This window comes from Oncorhynchus mykiss, chromosome 21 (assembly GCF_013265735.2).
Source record: "Oncorhynchus mykiss isolate Arlee chromosome 21, USDA_OmykA_1.1, whole genome shotgun sequence".
Lineage (NCBI taxonomy): Eukaryota > Metazoa > Chordata > Actinopteri > Salmoniformes > Salmonidae > Oncorhynchus > Oncorhynchus mykiss.
This window is the reverse complement of record NC_048585.1, coordinates 10311100-10328599: the sequence shown is the minus strand read 5'-3', so window position 1 is coordinate 10328599 and position 17500 is coordinate 10311100. Positions and strand designations below refer to the sequence as shown.

The window sequence follows — 17500 nt, the reverse complement described above, 5'->3', positions numbered from 1 at the left end:
GTCCATGATTACTACAAGTGTAGGTAGCTGGCTCGACTAACCAGATGTATTTAAGTGACATGGACTAATTTAGTGACGGTCAGTGAGTGACATGGACTAATTTAGTGACGGTCAGTGAGTGACATGGACTAATTTAGTGACGGTCAGTGAGTGACATGGACTAATTTAGTGACGTCAGTGAGTGACATGGACTAATTTAGTGACAGTCAGTGAGTGACATGGACTAATTTAGTGACGGTCAGTGAGTGACATGGACTAATTTAGTGACGGTCAGTGAGTGACATGGACTAATTTAGTGACGGTCAGTGAGTGACATGGACTAATTTAGTGACGGTCAGTGAGTGACATGGACTAATTTAGTGACAGTCAGTGAGTGACATGGACTAATTTAGTGACGGTCGGTGAGTGACATGGACTAATTTGGTGACGGTCAGTGAGTGACATGGACTAATTTGGTGACGGTCAGTGAGTGACATGGACTAATTTATTGACGGTCAGTGAGTGACATGGACTAATTTGGTGACGGTCAGTGAGTGACATGGACTAATTTAGTGACGGTCAGTGAGTGACATGGACTAATTTAGTGACGGTCAGTGAGTGACATGGACTAATTTAGTGACGGTCAGTGAGTGACATGGACTAATTTAGTGACGGTCAGTGAGTGACATGGACAAATTTAGTGACGGTCAGTGAGTGACATGGACTAATTTAGTGACGGTCAGTGAGTGACATGGACTAATTTAGTGACGGTCAGTGAGTGACATGGACTAATTTAGTGACGGTCAGTGAGTGACATGGACTAATTTAGTGACGGTCAGTGAGTGACATGGACTAATTTAGTGACGGTCAGTGAGTGACATGGACTAATTTAGTGACGGTCAGTGAGTGACATGGACTAATTTAGTGACGGTCAGTGAGTGACATGGACTAATTTAGTGACGGTCAGTGAGTGACATGGACTAATTTAGTGACGGTCAGTGAGTGACATGGACTAATTTAGTGACGGTCAGTGAGTGACATGGACTAATTTAGTGACGGTCAGTGAGTGACATGGACTAATTTAGTGACGGTCAGTGAGTGACATGGACTGATTTAGTGACGGTCAGTGAGTGACATGGACTAATTTAGTGACGGTCAGTGAGTGACATGGACTAATTTAGTGACGGTCAGTGAGTGACATGGACTGATTTAGTGACGGTCAGTGAGTGACATGGACTAATTTAGTGACGGTCAGTGAGTGACATGGACTAATTTAGTGACGGTCAGTGAGTGACATGGACTAATTTAGTGACGGTCAGTGAGTGACATGGACTAATTTAGTGACGGTCAGTGAGTGACATGGACTAATTTAGTGACGGTCAGTGAGTGACATGGACTAATTTAGTGACGGTCAGTGAGTGACATATAGAGTAAACATGTCAAGATGAAAACTAATGATGCACAAATCAGTTTCAAAATGGCACCTTGTCTGACTGTAATTTGAGACCCGAGTTCCCCCACAAAATGTTAAAAAATCATACGGTATGTAATTACGGCGATGCCGGTGTTACGTTGGGCTGGCCGGTGTTCCGTTGGGCTGGCCGGTGTCCCGTTGGGCTGGCCGGTGTTCCGTTGGGCTGGTCGGTGTCCCGTTGGGCTGGCCGGTGTTCCGTTGGGCTGGCGATCGAGGGCGATGCAGTTGCCGTACCAGGCGGTGATGCAACCCGACAGAATGCTCTCAACGGTGCATCTGTAGAGAGGGTCTTAGGGGCCATTGCAAATTTCTTTAGCCGTCTGAGGTTGAAGAGGCACTGTTGTGCCTCCTTCACTACAATGTGATGAGACCATGTCAAGGTCCTCTGTGATGTCAACGCTGAGGAACTTGGACGGTTTTTACCTTTCCCACTGCAGCCCTGTCGATAGAGATGTGGGCGTGCTCTTCCTTCTGTCTCCTGTAGTCCAAAATCAGCTCCTTGGTTTTGTCAACGTTGAGGGAGAGGTTATTGTCCTTTCACCTCTCCACCAGGGCTCTAACCTCTAACCCTGTAGGCTGTGCCGTCGTTGTTGGTGATCACTACCACTGTCGTGTCGACAGCAAACCTTTATCGTTCAGTTCCAATCTTACATCAAATACCTGGCATAGAGAGTTCTTGACTGATTTAGTTACCCAGTCGTGGGTGAACAGGGAGTACAGGAGGGGGGTGAGCCCACGCCCCTGCGTGGCAGAGGTGTTGTTGCCTACCACCTAGGGTCGGTCCCGTCAGGAAATCCAGGATCCAGTTGCACATGGAGGAGTTCAGAACCAGGGCCTGAGCTCAGTGACGAACTTGGAGGGTTTACTATGGTGTTGAAGGCTGAGTTGTAGTCAATGAGCAGTATTCAGGTATTCACATAGGTATTCACATAGGTATTCCTCTTGTCCAGGTGGGCAGCGTGGAGATAATTTTGGACGCTGTTCAAGTTGTGTCGGGTAAGGTGGAGCTGATTATGGTCCTTGACTCTTAAAGCACTTCATGATGACAGAGGTGAAGCTACAGGGTGATCGTCATTTGGTTCAGTCAGCTTGTTTAGGCACAGGAACAATGGGGGGCATATTGAAACATGTGGGGCCAGCGGACTGGGATAGGGAGAGATTGAATATGTTCGTGAACACTCCTGCCAGAAGATCTGCTCTTAGGACGCGGCTCGGGATGCCATCTGAGCCGGCAGCCTTGCGAGAGTTTACACGCTTGAAAGATTTACTCAAGAACCCACAATCCTCTTGGGCCTGCGTTGGTGGTCGGTGTGGTTTTTCTCGAAGCATGCAAAATAAAATATTTTTCCCAGCAAACCAGGAACATTCCCAGAACATTAGCTAAGATTCCATTAGGTTCTAGTTTGGGTTTTATCTAACATCAGGATAATAACATCCCAAAAACATTGAGAGAATGCACATCAAATTCCTGATTGACCATACTGCCATGGCTATATAGTGAAAAAAAATAAGATGGCTTCCCTCGTGGAACAGACGAAAACAAACCTGGTTTGGGAACCAAACATTGCAGCTTCAAACCCAACATGTGCAGATTGTCAACATATGACGTGTATAAAATATAATTGTGATTGTATGGTTACATTTAAATACTGTTGAAATGTTCTGTGAATGAAATGAGAATGCCATGTGTCTCTATATCATCTACAAGGAGGTCATCAAATGTGAATTGTCATTAAATCTGGAGAGAAACTTCATGGGGACGTATTCCAATCTGATTTAATTTGCATGCGGACAATGATGTGGTGATATTAGGTAAAGCTTATATATATAATATATATTTTCTAAACATTCTTGAAATGTTCAGAGGACCTCCAAGAAAACGTAAAAGGTAGATTTCGTGAACACACTGTAAATGGAATATTATGTTTCACCTGAAACACATATGAACTTCTTACAACATTAAGGGAATGTTATGTTTCACCTGAAACACATATGCTATGAACTTCTTACAACATTAAGGGAATGTTATGTTTCACCTGAAACACATATGCTATGAACTTCTTACAACATTAAGGGAATGTTATGTTTCACCTGAAACACATATGCTATGAACTTCTTACAACATTAAGGGAATGTTATGTTTCACCTGAAACACATATGCTATGAACTTCTTACAACATTAAGGGAATGTTATGTTTCACCTGAAACACATATGCTATGAACTTCTTACAACATTAAGGGAATGTTATGTTTCACCTGAAACACATATGCTATGAACTTCTTACAACATTAAGGGAATGTTATGTTTCACCTGAAACACATATGCTATGAACTTCTTACAACATTAAGGGAATGTTATGTTTCACCTGAAACACATATCAAATCACAGTACACAGTACAATCAGAACTACATAGTACAATCAGAACTACATAGTACAATCAGAACTACACAGTACAATCAGAACTACACAGTACAATCAGAACTACACAGTACAATCAGAACTACACAGTACAATCAGAACTACATAGTACAATCAGAACTACACAGTACAATCAGAACTACACAGTACAATCAGAACTACACAGTACAATCAGAACTACATAGTACAATCAGAACTACACAGTACAATCAGAACTACATAGTACAATCAGAACTACACAGTACAATCAGAACTACACAGTACAATCAGAACTACATAGTACAATCAGAACTACACAGTACAATCAGAACTACACAGTACAATCAGAACTACATAGTACAATCAGAACTACACAGTACAATCAGAACTACACAGTACAATCAGAACTACACAGTACAATCAGAACTACATAGTACAATCAGAACTACACAGTACAATCAGAACTACACAGTACAATCAGAACTACACAGTACAATCAGAACTACATAGTACAATCAGAACTACACAGTACAATCAGAACTACACAGTACAATCAGAACTACACAGTACAATCAGAACTACACAGTACAATCAGAACTACATAGTACAATCAGAACTACACAGTACAATCAGAACTACATAGTACAATCAGAACTACACAGTACAATCAGAACTACACAGTACAATCAGAACTACACAGTACAATCAGAACTACATAGTACAATCAGAACTACACAGTACAATCAGAACTACACAGTACAATCAGAACTACATAGTACAATCAGAACTACACAGTACAATCAGAACTACACAGTACAATCAGAACTACATAGTACAATCAGAACTACACAGTACAATCAGAACTACACAGTACAATCAGAACTACACAGTACAATCAGAACTACACAGTACAATCAGAACTACACAGTACAATCAGAACTACACAGTACAATCAGAACTACACAGTACAATCAGAAATATACTGTGCAAATCAGAAAAATCAGAATACACTGAATGGACAAAACCTGCTCTTTCCATGACATAGACTGACCAGGTGAATCCAGGTGAAAGATATGATCCCTTATTGATGTTACCTGTTAAATCCACTTCAATCAGTGTAGATGAAGGGGAGGAGACAGGTTAAAGAAGGAGTGTTAAGCCTTGAGACAACTGAGACTTGGATTGTGTATGTGTGCCATTCCGAGGGTGAATGGGCAAGACAACATATTTAAGCGCCTTTGAACGGGGTCCCGGTTTGTGTCAAGAACTGCAACGCTGCTGGGTTTTCCACGCTCAACAGTTTGCTGTGTGTATCGAGAATGGTCCACCACCCAAAGGACATCCAGCCAACTTGACGCAACTGTGGGAAGCATTGTAGTCAACATGGGGCCAGCATCCCTGTGGAACGCCTTCGACACCTTGTAGAGTCCATGCCCAGAGGATTGAGGCTGATCTGGGGGCGAAAGGTGGTGCAACTCAATATTAGGAAGGTGTTCCTAATGTTTTGTACACTCAGGGTATATTTTAAATATAACCTACGTTACTGTATTTACAACCCTCTCTACAGTACCACCAGAAATATACAACATTTCAAAACATATTTCAAATAAATGCACATTAACATATTTACAACTTTTAACATTTCATCGTTTTTGTAAGATCCTCTCAGATTCCACTGTCCTTCGTGAAACACGGTCTGTGGCTTTGAAGCGCAGGTACGACTCCAGACACCTGATAGCCACATCATCCACCTCAGGGTCAAACTTGTTAGCGATGAGGTGGTGATGTTGTAGGAGCCACCTGAGATCTCCAGCCCCGTAGACACAAATGGACCTCCTGTAGACACCCGAGCAGGGTGGATATGGGGCTCCGTTCCTCACATCTCCTTCCAGGGAACGCCACTTCACAATGCGCGCAATGGCGTTCATGTCTGATTCATGGTACTTGATGTGCGGAGGGTTAGAGCCTGGCACAGAGGGCATGCGCTGCAGGGTGGCCCACAGGTGTTCATCAGGACTATAGGTGTCCTTCTCCCACTCCAACAGCGCCCGGACCTCCTGAGACTTCATCACGTGACGGACAAAGGCCCTGGACACCAGGAAGTAGGCGTTGCCAGAAAACATGGGGGTGCTGATTGGAGGAGGGCTCTTCCTAACGTTCGTCTTGACCACCATGTTGCTGGTGATTTTGTGGTGAAACTGCCATCTGCTGTTTTTATAGTCGTCGGTGGTCTCTGACTCCATGCTGTTCCTCCCGTTCTGCAGCTTGAGGGCCTGAACCATCTCAGCGTTGGTCTTAATGGGGAAGTCTGTTCCACAGGTGTTGATCAGGTACCTCCACTGGACAGGTGACTTCAGGAGATCCTCCATACAGTTCAGATCGGCCTGCACTCTGGACCAGGAGGCATATACCACACTCTCTAACTTACTGGCCACAAACACATTAGTCAGACAGGACACGATAGCCCTCACTGCCGTCCTGAAGGCCTCCGATGACTTCTGGTCGATGTGGACGCAGTACACGTTCTGAGGAGTGTACAGGGCACGCAGGAGCCGCTCAAACATCTCAATCTTGTCGTGGATGACCATGGAGTAGGCGATGGGGAACTCCTTCTCCTCCTGACTGAGAGGAACGGTGATGAACTCTCTTTCTGTGACGTACCTCTGACAGTCCTGAGTCACGTTGTGGTAGAAGGCCTCTGACAGCAGCTGCTGTTTCTTCATGGTCTTCAGCAGGACGCTGAGCTGCTTCCTCTCCAGACCCTCCAGGTCTCCCTGGATGATGGCTGAGCAGGCCGGCAAGTCGGCAGCGTAGTCCGGGGGCAGGAGGTCCAGAACGGGGAGAGGACTCCTGTCAGAGCCCGGCGGGCGTCTGAGAGCGGCCCACAGGAGCAGAGGGACGGATCCACTCAGGAGGACCAGAGATAAGTTCTTGAAGAATCTCTGAGACCTGGACAACCGAACAGAAGCCATGACTAGTCCGTATTATCGCTCTATGTCCGGGTTCTCCTCAAAGAATGTAAGAGTTGCACTACGCCACCTTGTGGACTGGTTGCGCCACTGTCATTTAAAAAAAAACATTATTTATAATCATTTAAGGCCTGTTACCACACCCAAATGGAGTATTTCTTTGCTTTAGATTGCAGGAAATGTCCTCCATCCCGCTGTACTCAGTAGCACCTCTTTGTTAAAAAAAGATCCCTGGGAGAACCCTGTATGTGGTATTGCCTTTGTGGTATTAGTATCTACCAACACCACAGCTGAGGAGGAGGAGTTGCACACTGCTGGGCAACAGAAAGATGTGTCTCACCAGCACCTCACAGCTCAAATAAATGACACACACCTCTCACACACCTCTGTTTAAAAGGAAGAGGTGTAATCATTAACTCTAGTGGGCGTTGTCTGTGGGCATGGTGTAAACACTCTAGTGAGCGTGGCCTTTCTGTAAACACTAGTGGGCGTGGCCTTTCTGTAAGCACTCTAGTGGGTGTGGCCTTTCTTCAAACACTAGTGGGTGTGGCCTTTCTGTAAACACTAGTGGGCGTGGCCTTTCTGTAAGCACTCTATGGGCGTGGCCTTTCTGTAAACACTCTAGTGGGCGTGGCCTTTCTGTAAGCACTCTATGGGCGTGGCCTTTCTGTAAACACTCTAGTGGGCGTGGCCTTTCTGTAAACACTCTAGTAGGCGTGGCCTTTCTGTAAACACTATGGGTGTGGCAATTCTGTAAACACTATGGGCGTGGCCTTTCTGTAAACACTCTAGTGGGCGTGGCCTTTCTGTAAACACTAGTGGGCGTGGCCTTTCTGTAAACACTATGGGTGTGGCCTTTCTGTAAACACTCTAGTGGGCGTGGCCTTTCTGTAAACACTATGAGTGTGGCCTTTCTGTAAACACTCTAGTGGGCGTGGCCTTTCTGTAAACACTATGAGCATGGCCTTTCTGTAAACACTATGAGCGTGGCCTTTCTGTAAACACTATGGGCGTGGCCTTTCTGTAAACACTCTAGTGGGCGTGGCCTTTCTGTAAACACTCGTGGGCGTGGCCTTTCTGTAAACACTATGGGTGTGGCCTTTCTGTAAACACTAGTGGGCGTGGCCTTTCTGTAAACACTATGGGTGTGGCCTTTCTGTAAACACTCTAGTGGGCGTGACCTTTCTGTAAACACTAGTGGGCGTGGCCTTTCTGTAAACACTAGTGGGCATGGCCTTTCTGTAAACACTATGGGTGTGGCCTTTCTGTAAACACTATGGGCGTGGCCTTTCTGTAAACACTAGTGGGCGTGGCCTTTCTGTAAACACTATGGGCGTGGCCTTTCTGTAAACACTGGGCGTGGCCTTTCTGTAAACATTAGTGGGCGTGGCCTTTCTGTAAACATTAGTGGGCGTGGCCTTTCTGTAAACACTAGTGGGCGTGGCAGACCAGGGAGGTAAAGCTCTGTAGCAGCCTTGGTATGGTTGCCCCTGTAGGTGGCTTGTTTCCTGGTCAGCATTGTGACACATTTTATTTTAATTCAACTAGGCAAGTCAGTTAAGAACAAATTCTCACGTTAAACAGCTGTCTGTCCTCTAGGGCATGTTCTGTTATAATCTCCACCCGGCATAGCCAGAAGAGGACTGGCTACCCCACATAGCCTGGTTCCTCTCTAGGTTTCTTCCTAGGTTTTGGCCTTTCTAGGGAGTTTTTCCTAGCCACCGTGCTTCTACACCTGCATTGCTTGGTGTTTGGGGTATCAGACTAGGTTTCTGTACAGCACTTTGAGATATCAGCTGATGTACGAAGGGCTATATAAATACATTTGATTTGATTTGATTTAGCTTTGAGGCGTGGGTCAAAGCAGCCTCATAAACGTGTTGAGTCAGACGTTCACCTTGCCGTACACAGTTGAAATATCTAGCCCATACATTTTGAAATATCTAGCCCATACAGTTTGAAATATCTAGCCCATACATTTTGAAATATCTAGCCCATACATTTTGAAATATCTCGCCCATACATTTAGAAATATCTCGGCCATACATTTTGAAATATCTAGCCCATACATTTTGAAATATCTAGCCCATACATTTTGAAATATCTAGCCCATACAGTTTGAAATATCTCGCCCATACATTTTGAAATATCTAGCCCATACATTTTGAAATATCTAGCCCATACATTTTGAAATATCTAGCCCATACATTTTGAAATATCTAGCCCATACATTTTGAAATATCTAGCCCATACATTTTGAAATATCTAGCCCATACATTTTGCACACAATATTTTATATACAGGAGGTTTTTAAAGGACCATGGAAGAAAAAAATTTCACACTACTGGCGTTGTCACAGTCCTATTGACTAACATGGTAGACCTCATATTACCAGACCACAACAACATCCCACAGCTGCTTTGACCATTCAGTCAGATAGGCACACTATTTAAATATTGAAATCATTTGACTTCCGTTCCATGAAATCCTTCAACATTTAACAATGTCACCTTTATCCACACATATCACGTCCTGGTGTGGTGCAGAGGAACAGGGTTTATACAGGTGTACAGGGGTTAAACATGGTGTTTTATCACGTCCTGGTGTGGTGCAGAGGAACAGGGTTTATACAGGTGTACAGGGGTTAAACATGGTGTTTTATCACGTCCTGGTGTGGTGCAGAGGAACAGGGTTTATACAGGTGTACAGGGGTTAAACATGGTGTTTTATCACGTCCTGGTGTGGTGCAGAGGAACAGGGTTTGTACAGGTGTACAGGGGTTAAACATGGTGTTTTATCACGTCCTGGTGTGGTGCAGAGGAACAGGGTTTATACAGGTGTACAGGGGTTAAACATGGTGTTTTATCACGTCCTGGTGTGGTGCAGAGGAACAGGGTTTATACAGGTGTACAGGGGTTAAACATGGTGTTTTATCACGTCCTGGTGTGGTGCAGAGGAACAGGGTTTATACAGGTGTACAGGGGTTAAACAAGGTGTTTTATCACGTCCTGGTGTGGTGCAGAGGAACAGGGTTTATACAGGTGTACAGGGGTTAAACATGGTGTTTTATCACGTCCTGGTGTGGTGCAGAGGAACAGGGTTTATACAGGTGTACAGGGGTTAAACATGGTGTTTTATCACGTCCTGGTGTGGTGCAGAGGAACAGGGTTTATACAGGTGTACAGGGGTTAAACATGGTGTTTTATCACGTCCTGGTGTGGTGTAGAGGAACAGGGTTTATACAGGTGTACAGGGGTTAAACATGGTGTTTTATCACGTCCTGGTGTGGTGCAGAGGAACAGGGTTTATACAGGTGTACAGGGGTTAAACATGGTGTTTTATCACGTCCTGGTGTGGTGCAGAGGAACAGGGTTAGATGACAGCTGTCGGGGGTTAAACATGGTGTTTTATCACGTCCTGGTGTGGTGTAGAGGAACAGGGTTAGATGACAGCTGTCGGGGGTTAAACATGGTGTTTTATCACATCCTGGTTGCAGGTTAATATCCGTGACAAACATCCTAGACTCATTTTCCAACTCGTACAGCAAACACAGCCAGGTCTGAAAGGCAGAGTTGAGGCTGAGATGAATTTTTATAAAATGTGTTAATGATTGATGTTGAACATCTGTGTTATGGCGCTCCGTTGATGTCAGATAGCTACATTATTTGAATATTGAAATAATTGAGTCCTTGTACATGTCATCTGTTTCCACCCGTCCAGAGCCTTGTTTTTTAGAGAGTTTAGGTCAACTTTTAGAACTTAGAATGTTGTTATAATTCTAGACATTCCGTTTGATAGCGTGGATGTATGAAGGACTCATGGAATGGCAGGAAAATGATTTCCTATTTTATTTACAATTTTCTTTGAACACCAGTGTTGAACCTCCATTGACATCAAATAGGTAGTTAATATTAAAATCCTTTAAAATGTTATAATCTCACCTGTATGCTCATGTACTCCTCTACAAACAGGCAGACAGACAGGCACACAAGGTTGAGTAAAAATATATCTATGGCTCTGAATACAACATACAATGTTCTCTTAGATGGGTGACTGTTCTGGACAGGCTCCGAGTAACATTTTGGTGTCCAACGCCCTCTGTGGACACCGTAGGATCATATGCATTATAATGGCACAAAGCCCTCTGTGAACTCCGTAGGATCCCATGCCTTATAATGGCACAAAGCCCTCTGTGGACACCGTAGGATCATATGCATTATAATGGCACAAAGCCCTCTGTGAACTCCGTAGGATCCCATGCATTATAATGGCACAAAGCCCTCTGTGGACACCGTAGGATCCCATGCCTTATAATGGCACAAAGCCCTCTGTGGACACCGTAGGATCATATGCATTATAATGGCACAAAGCCCTCTGTGAACTCCGTAGGATCCCATGCATTATAATGGCACAAAGCCCTCTGTGAACTCCGTAGGATCCCATGCCTTATAATGGCACAAAGCCCTCTGTGGACACCGTAGGATCATATGCATTATAATGGCACAAAGCCCTCTGTGAACTCTGTAGGATCCCATGCCTTATAATGGCACAAAGCCCTCTGTGGACACCGTAGGATCATATGCATTATAATGGCACAAAGCCCTCTGTGAACTCCGTAGGATCCCATGCATTATAATGGCACAAAGCCCTCTGTGAACTCCGTAGGATCCCATGCATTATAATGGCACAAAGCCCTCTGTGAACTCCGTAGGATCCCATGCATTATAATGGCACAAAGCCCTCTGTGGACACCGTAGGATCCCATGCCTTATAATGGCACAAAGCCCTCTGAACTCCGTAGGATCCCATGCCTTATAATGGCACGAAGTCTCTCTCCGTTTCCACCCTCTCAGCGGAGCGGACTTGAAGTGTCAAGGTTTCAGAACCCCACATTTGCATAGGAGGTGACGTGTCACATTTTCTGGCCTAAATACGGGTTAGTTGACAACGTTATAAAAACACGAGATCGCTCTTACCACTAGGCTACCCTGCTGCCCCAATGAGGCCCCGCTGGTCCAACGCTCTTACCACTAGGCTACCCCCCCGCCCCAATGAGGCCCCGCTGGTCCAACGCTCTTACCACTAGGCTACCCCCCCGCCCCAATGAGGCCCCGCTGGTCCAATGCTCTTACCACTAGGCTACCCCCCCGCCCCAATGAGGCCCCGCTGGTCCAACGCTCTTACCACTAGGCTACCTCCCCGCCCCAATGAGACCCCGCTGGTTCGTTCAGCCCTTCCTATGTGGAAAATAAATGGGGAAAGAATGGAATTTAGGAATAAATGCTGAAAATAAGGTCTGAGTTTAACAAAGGCTGAGGAGATCTTATACGGTTTGTTCTATGAGATAATAGCAGTCAGTTAACACGACCTTTATGAATTATGAAGCTTGTTTTGATTACATAAATGCTCCAAAATTCACAAAAAGTGACATGATCTCTTGGAGATTATCTCGTAGAACAAAAGGTCTAAGCCTGTGAACCAAAGACCTTAGTTTAGGCGTTTATCCCAAAACCCTCCATAAAAACGCCATTCGTTTCCCCATAGCCTTTGTCCAACGAGCCACGGCGGAGTTAGTGCCTACAGAAAGACGCCATGACTGTGGCTCTCCATGGGGCAGAAGTCCGTGTGTTGTGATTCTGTTCGGCCAGATAGCTAGTAACATTGACAAGAAGCTGTCGTGTGGGGAATCGTACTGTAGGTGGCTCGTTTGGTCTCGTTTCGGGCTGGTTTCATCTTGTTCTTGACACCATATCTCCTGTTGTCTGATGTCACGTCTATGCTAATAGAAAGGGTTGAGGGATGGAGAGAGAGAGGGAAAGGAAGCAGTGAGAGAAGGCAGTAGGCCGAAACTACAATCTGTAACTGAGGCAGGAAGAACTACAAGCTGTAACTGAGGCAGGAAGAACTACAAGCTCTAACCGAGGCAGGAAGAACTACAAGCTCTAACTGAGGCAGGAAGAACTACAAGCTCTAACTGAGGCAGGAAGAACTACAAGCTCTAACTGAGGCAGGAAGAACTACAAGCTGTAACTGATATCAAGGCAGGAAGAACTACAAGCTGTAACTGAGGCAGGAAGAACTACAAGCTCTAACTGAGGCAGGAAGAACTACAAACTGTAACTGATATCAAGGCAGGAAGAACGACAAACTGTAACTGAGGCAGGAAGAACTACAAACTGTAACTGAGGCAGGAAGAACTACAAACTGGAAATGAGGCAGGAAGAACTACAAACTGTAACTGATATCAAAGGCAGGAAGAACTGCCCACTAGTAGGCTTGGGTGATATACCATATACCGGGGTATTTTGAAATACTGACGGTATGTGCGTGCTACTCCACTGCTTATATAAATGATATGCAGATCAGGGCTCCAGCCATGCATTTGATTTGCTAACTTTCCAAGTGGCTAAATGTCAAGATCAAACTTCTTGGTTACAGCAGAGATATTCAACCCCCTCCTGGATCAAGATCCCTGTTGCCTAAATTGTTAAGTGAAAAGCGCCCCTTGTGTATAATTGCGGTAATAACGTAAACCGTGGTATGGTACAGAAACGGTATGATGGTATGATCTCACTTCCCGCTCTCTCCCCACCCTCTCTCCTCTCTCCCCCCTCTCTCTCCTCTCTCCCCCCTCTCTCTCCTCTCTCCCCCCTCTCTCCTCTCTCCTCTCTCCCCCTCTCTCCCATCTCCCTCATCTCTCCCCCCTCTCTCTCCCCCCCACCCCCCCCCCCCCTCTCTCCTCTCCCACCTCTCTCTCTCTCCTCAGCACCTCCAGATGACAGTGCAGGCCCTGCAGGATGAGCTGAGGACTCAGAGAGATCTGAATCAGTTGTTCCAGCAGGACTGTAGTGGAGGGAGACCTGGAGAACCTCTGTCATTCGAACCCACTGAGGAGAACTTCCACAGGCTCCAAGCTGAACACCAGAGACAGGTGAGGTCTAGTTTCAGAAAGCTGAGTCCTGATCTAGGATCTGTTCATATATAATCTAATTAGCACTCCTATTCAGAGATGCTTTCTGGATAAGGGCCCAGGTCTATTAATTTAAAAAAACGAGTTTGTCCATTTAAGTTTACACAGAATGGAAATGTGTCTTTGGCGCTCTGGTTTACAGTGAAAGGTTAAAAACAGATAGAAAACACACAGTGAACATTTACATGTCAGTTCATCAGAGTCGTATTTAGGATTCTGTACTTTATACAACATCATGTTGTTCACACCATTCCATTTGTCAGAAGGCATAATAATAATACACTATTCCATTCCATTTGTCAGAAGGCATACTAATAATACACTATTCCATTCCATTTGTCAGAAGGCATAATAATAATACACTATTCCATTTGTCAGAAGGCATAATAATAATACACTATTCCATTTGTCAGAAGGCATACTAATAATACACTATTCCATTTGTCAGAAGGCATACTAATAATACACTATTCCATTCCATTTGTCAGAAGGCATAATAATAATACACTATTCCATTTGTCAGAAGGCATACTAATAATACACTATTCCATTTGTCAGAAGGCATACTAATAATACACTATTCCATTCCATTTGTCAGAAGGCATACTAATAATACACTATTCCATTTGTCAGAAGGCATACTAATAATACACTATTCCATTCCATTTGTCAGAAGGCATAATAATAATACACTATTCCATTTGTCAGAAGGCATAATAATAATACACTATTCCATTTGTCAGAAGGCATAATAATATTACACTATTCCATTTGTCAGAAGGCATAATAATAATACACTATTCCATTTGTCAGAAGGCATAATAATAATACACTATTCCATTTGTCAGAAGGCATAATAATAATACACTATTCCATTTGTCAGAAGGCATAATAATAATACACTATTCCATTTGTCAGAAGGCATACTAATAATACACTATTCCATTTGTCAGAAGGCATACTAATAATACACTATTCCATTCCATTTGTCAGAAGGCATAATAATAATACACTATTCCATTTGTCAGAAGGCATACTAATAATACACTATTCCATTTGTCAGAAGGCATACTAATAATACACTATTCCATTCCATTTGTCAGAAGGCATACTAATAATACACTATTCCATTTGTCAGAAGGCATACTAATAATACACTATTCCATTCCATTTGTCAGAAGGCATAATAATAATACACTATTCCATTTGTCAGAAGGCATAATAATAATACACTATTCCATTTGTCAGAAGGCATAATAATATTACACTATTCCATTTGTCAGAAGGCATAATAATAATACACTATTCCATTTGTCAGAAGGCATAATAATAATATTACACTATTCCATTTGTCAGAAGGCATAATAATAATACACCATTTCATTTGTCAGAAGGCATACTAATAATACACCATTTCATTTGTCAGAAGGCACACTCCTCTGAATAACTTGAGGAATGTAATGCTAATGGACATAAAACAGGACAACAAGTATATAGAACTAACTAACCTCATTTAGAAATATCACTATCACGTCATGTTTCCCCTACGGGTATCAATAAAGTTAATTGAATCGAAAGTGAATTATTGTATATAAATAACGTTTGATTGAATCTGATCTCTAGGCTAACTAAGTTCATTTAGAAATAACACAAACATGCTGAGGAGTAGCTTGGATTCAGGAGTTGACATTTACTGAAAGGAGGTGTGTTGTGTTCTCCCATTAAATTGAATTGAATTGAATTTTAGTATTACGTTTCAGGAGAAGACCCAGATGCAGACACTGTTAAAATAACAAAAGTTTATTACAGATCAGCGGTCAGTAATCCAGATCAGAGTCCATAAGGTACAGAACAGCAGGCAGGCTCAGGGTCAGGGTAGACACAATGGTAAAAACTGGGGAAACTAGAAAACAGGTACTAGAAAATGCACGGCCCCAATGTGTAGGAATAGTTAGGAACTAGAAAAAGATAGGAGCAAGGGGAAAACACTGGTAGACCTGACAAACAAAACAAACTGGCAACAGACAAACAGAGAGCACAGGTATAAATACACTGGGGATAATGGGGAAGATGGGCGACACCTGGAGGGGGGTAGAGACGATCACAAAGACAGGTGAAACAGATCAGGGTTTGACACTTTCCTCTAGGCCAAAGATATTAATGCAGTTGTATTTAGTTTAATCTAACCTCTTGGCCAAGGAAAATACCATTCCGTTGAATTGTATTGAATGTAACCTCTAGGCCTAAGAGATGAATATTGTTTGGTTGAATTGTATTGAATGTAACCTCCAGGCCAAAGAGTTGTTCCTCCTGAGGAAGACGCTGGAGGAGATGGAGTTGAGGATCGACAGTCAGAAACAGACCCTGGGGGCCAGAGACCAGTCCATCAAGAAACTACTGGAGATGCTGCAGAGCAAAGGTATGGTGGGGTTCACACACACACACACACACACACACACACACACACACACACACACACACACACACACACACACACACACACACACACACACTCTTAAAAGCATCACTATGGTGTGTATTCCAGGTCTGTCAGCCAAGGCCTCAGAGGAAGACCATGAGAGGACCAGGAGACTGGCTGAGGCTGAGATGCACATCCACCACCTAGACAGTCTACTGGAACAGAAAGACAAGGAGACCAACGCCCTACGAGAGGTGAGGGTGTGTGTGAAGGTATGGGGGAGAGGGGGAGAGAAGGAGAGAGCGAAACAGAGGAGGGGAGGGGAAATAATTAATTCATAACTCCATGGTTACCACAGAGTTCCTCCAGAGTGTCGTCATGTGCTGGTCAATTCATTACAACTCTGTTACCACAGAGCCCTACAGCTAACTGAATTCATTACAGCTCTGTTACCACAGAGCCCTACAGCTAACTGAATTCATTACAACTCTGTTACCACAGAGCCCTACAGCTAACTGAATTCATTACAGCTCTGTTACCACAGAGCCCTACAGCTAACTGAATTCATTACAGCTCTGTTACCACAGAGCCCTACAGCTAACTGAATTCATTACAGCTCTGTTACCACAGAGCCCTACAGCTAACTGAATTCATTACAGCTCTGTTACCACAGAGCCCTACAGCTAACTGAATTCATTACAGCTCTGTTACCACAGAGCCCTACAGCTAACTGAATTCATTACAGCTCTGTTACCACAGAGCCCTACAGCTAACTGAATTCATTACAACTCTGTTACCACAGAACCCCACAGCTAACTGAATTCATTACAACTCTGTTACCACAGAGCCCTACAGCTAACTTAATTCATTACAACTCTGTTACCACAGAGCCATAGACAGATAGACAGACCTCACCTTTACTATAGACAGACCTCACCTTTACTATAGACAGACCTCACCTTTACTATAGACAGACCTCACTTTTACTATAGACAGACCTCACCTTTACTATAGACAGACCTCACCTTTACTATAGACAGACCTCACCTTTACTATAGACCGACCTCACCTTTACTATAGACAGACCTCACCTTTACTATAGACCGACCTCACCTTTACTATAGACAGACCTCACCTTTACTATAGACAGACCTCACCTTTACCATAGACAGACCTCACCTTTACTATAGACAGACCTCACCTTTACTATAGACAGACCTCACCTTTACTATAGACAGACCTCACCTTTACTATAGACAGACTTTACCTTTACTGTCGACAGACCTCACC

At 43.9% G+C, this 17500-nt stretch overlaps 2 protein-coding genes across 5 annotated transcripts in view; one reads left to right on the top strand and one right to left on the bottom strand.

Annotated features, from left to right (window-relative positions):
* Positions 1-17500, top strand: part of LOC110513868 (ELKS/Rab6-interacting/CAST family member 1) — a 268459-nt gene that overhangs the window by 74147 nt on the left and 176812 nt on the right. For all 4 annotated transcript variants that reach the window (XM_036956818.1, XM_036956820.1, XM_036956816.1 and 1 more), the window contains exons 4-6: positions 13588-13752; positions 16084-16210; positions 16337-16464. In XM_036956818.1, coding sequence (XP_036812713.1) covers positions 13588-13752; positions 16084-16210; positions 16337-16464 — 420 coding nt within the window. The remainder of the gene's footprint in view (positions 1-13587; positions 13753-16083; positions 16211-16336; positions 16465-17500) is intronic.
* On the bottom strand, positions 5496-7408 carry LOC110510583 (beta-1,3-galactosyl-O-glycosyl-glycoprotein beta-1,6-N-acetylglucosaminyltransferase 3-like). Its single transcript, XM_021591905.2, has one exon. It carries the CDS (start codon positions 6822-6824, stop codon positions 5496-5498), a length of 1329 nt encoding a protein of 442 aa, XP_021447580.2. The 5' UTR covers positions 6825-7408.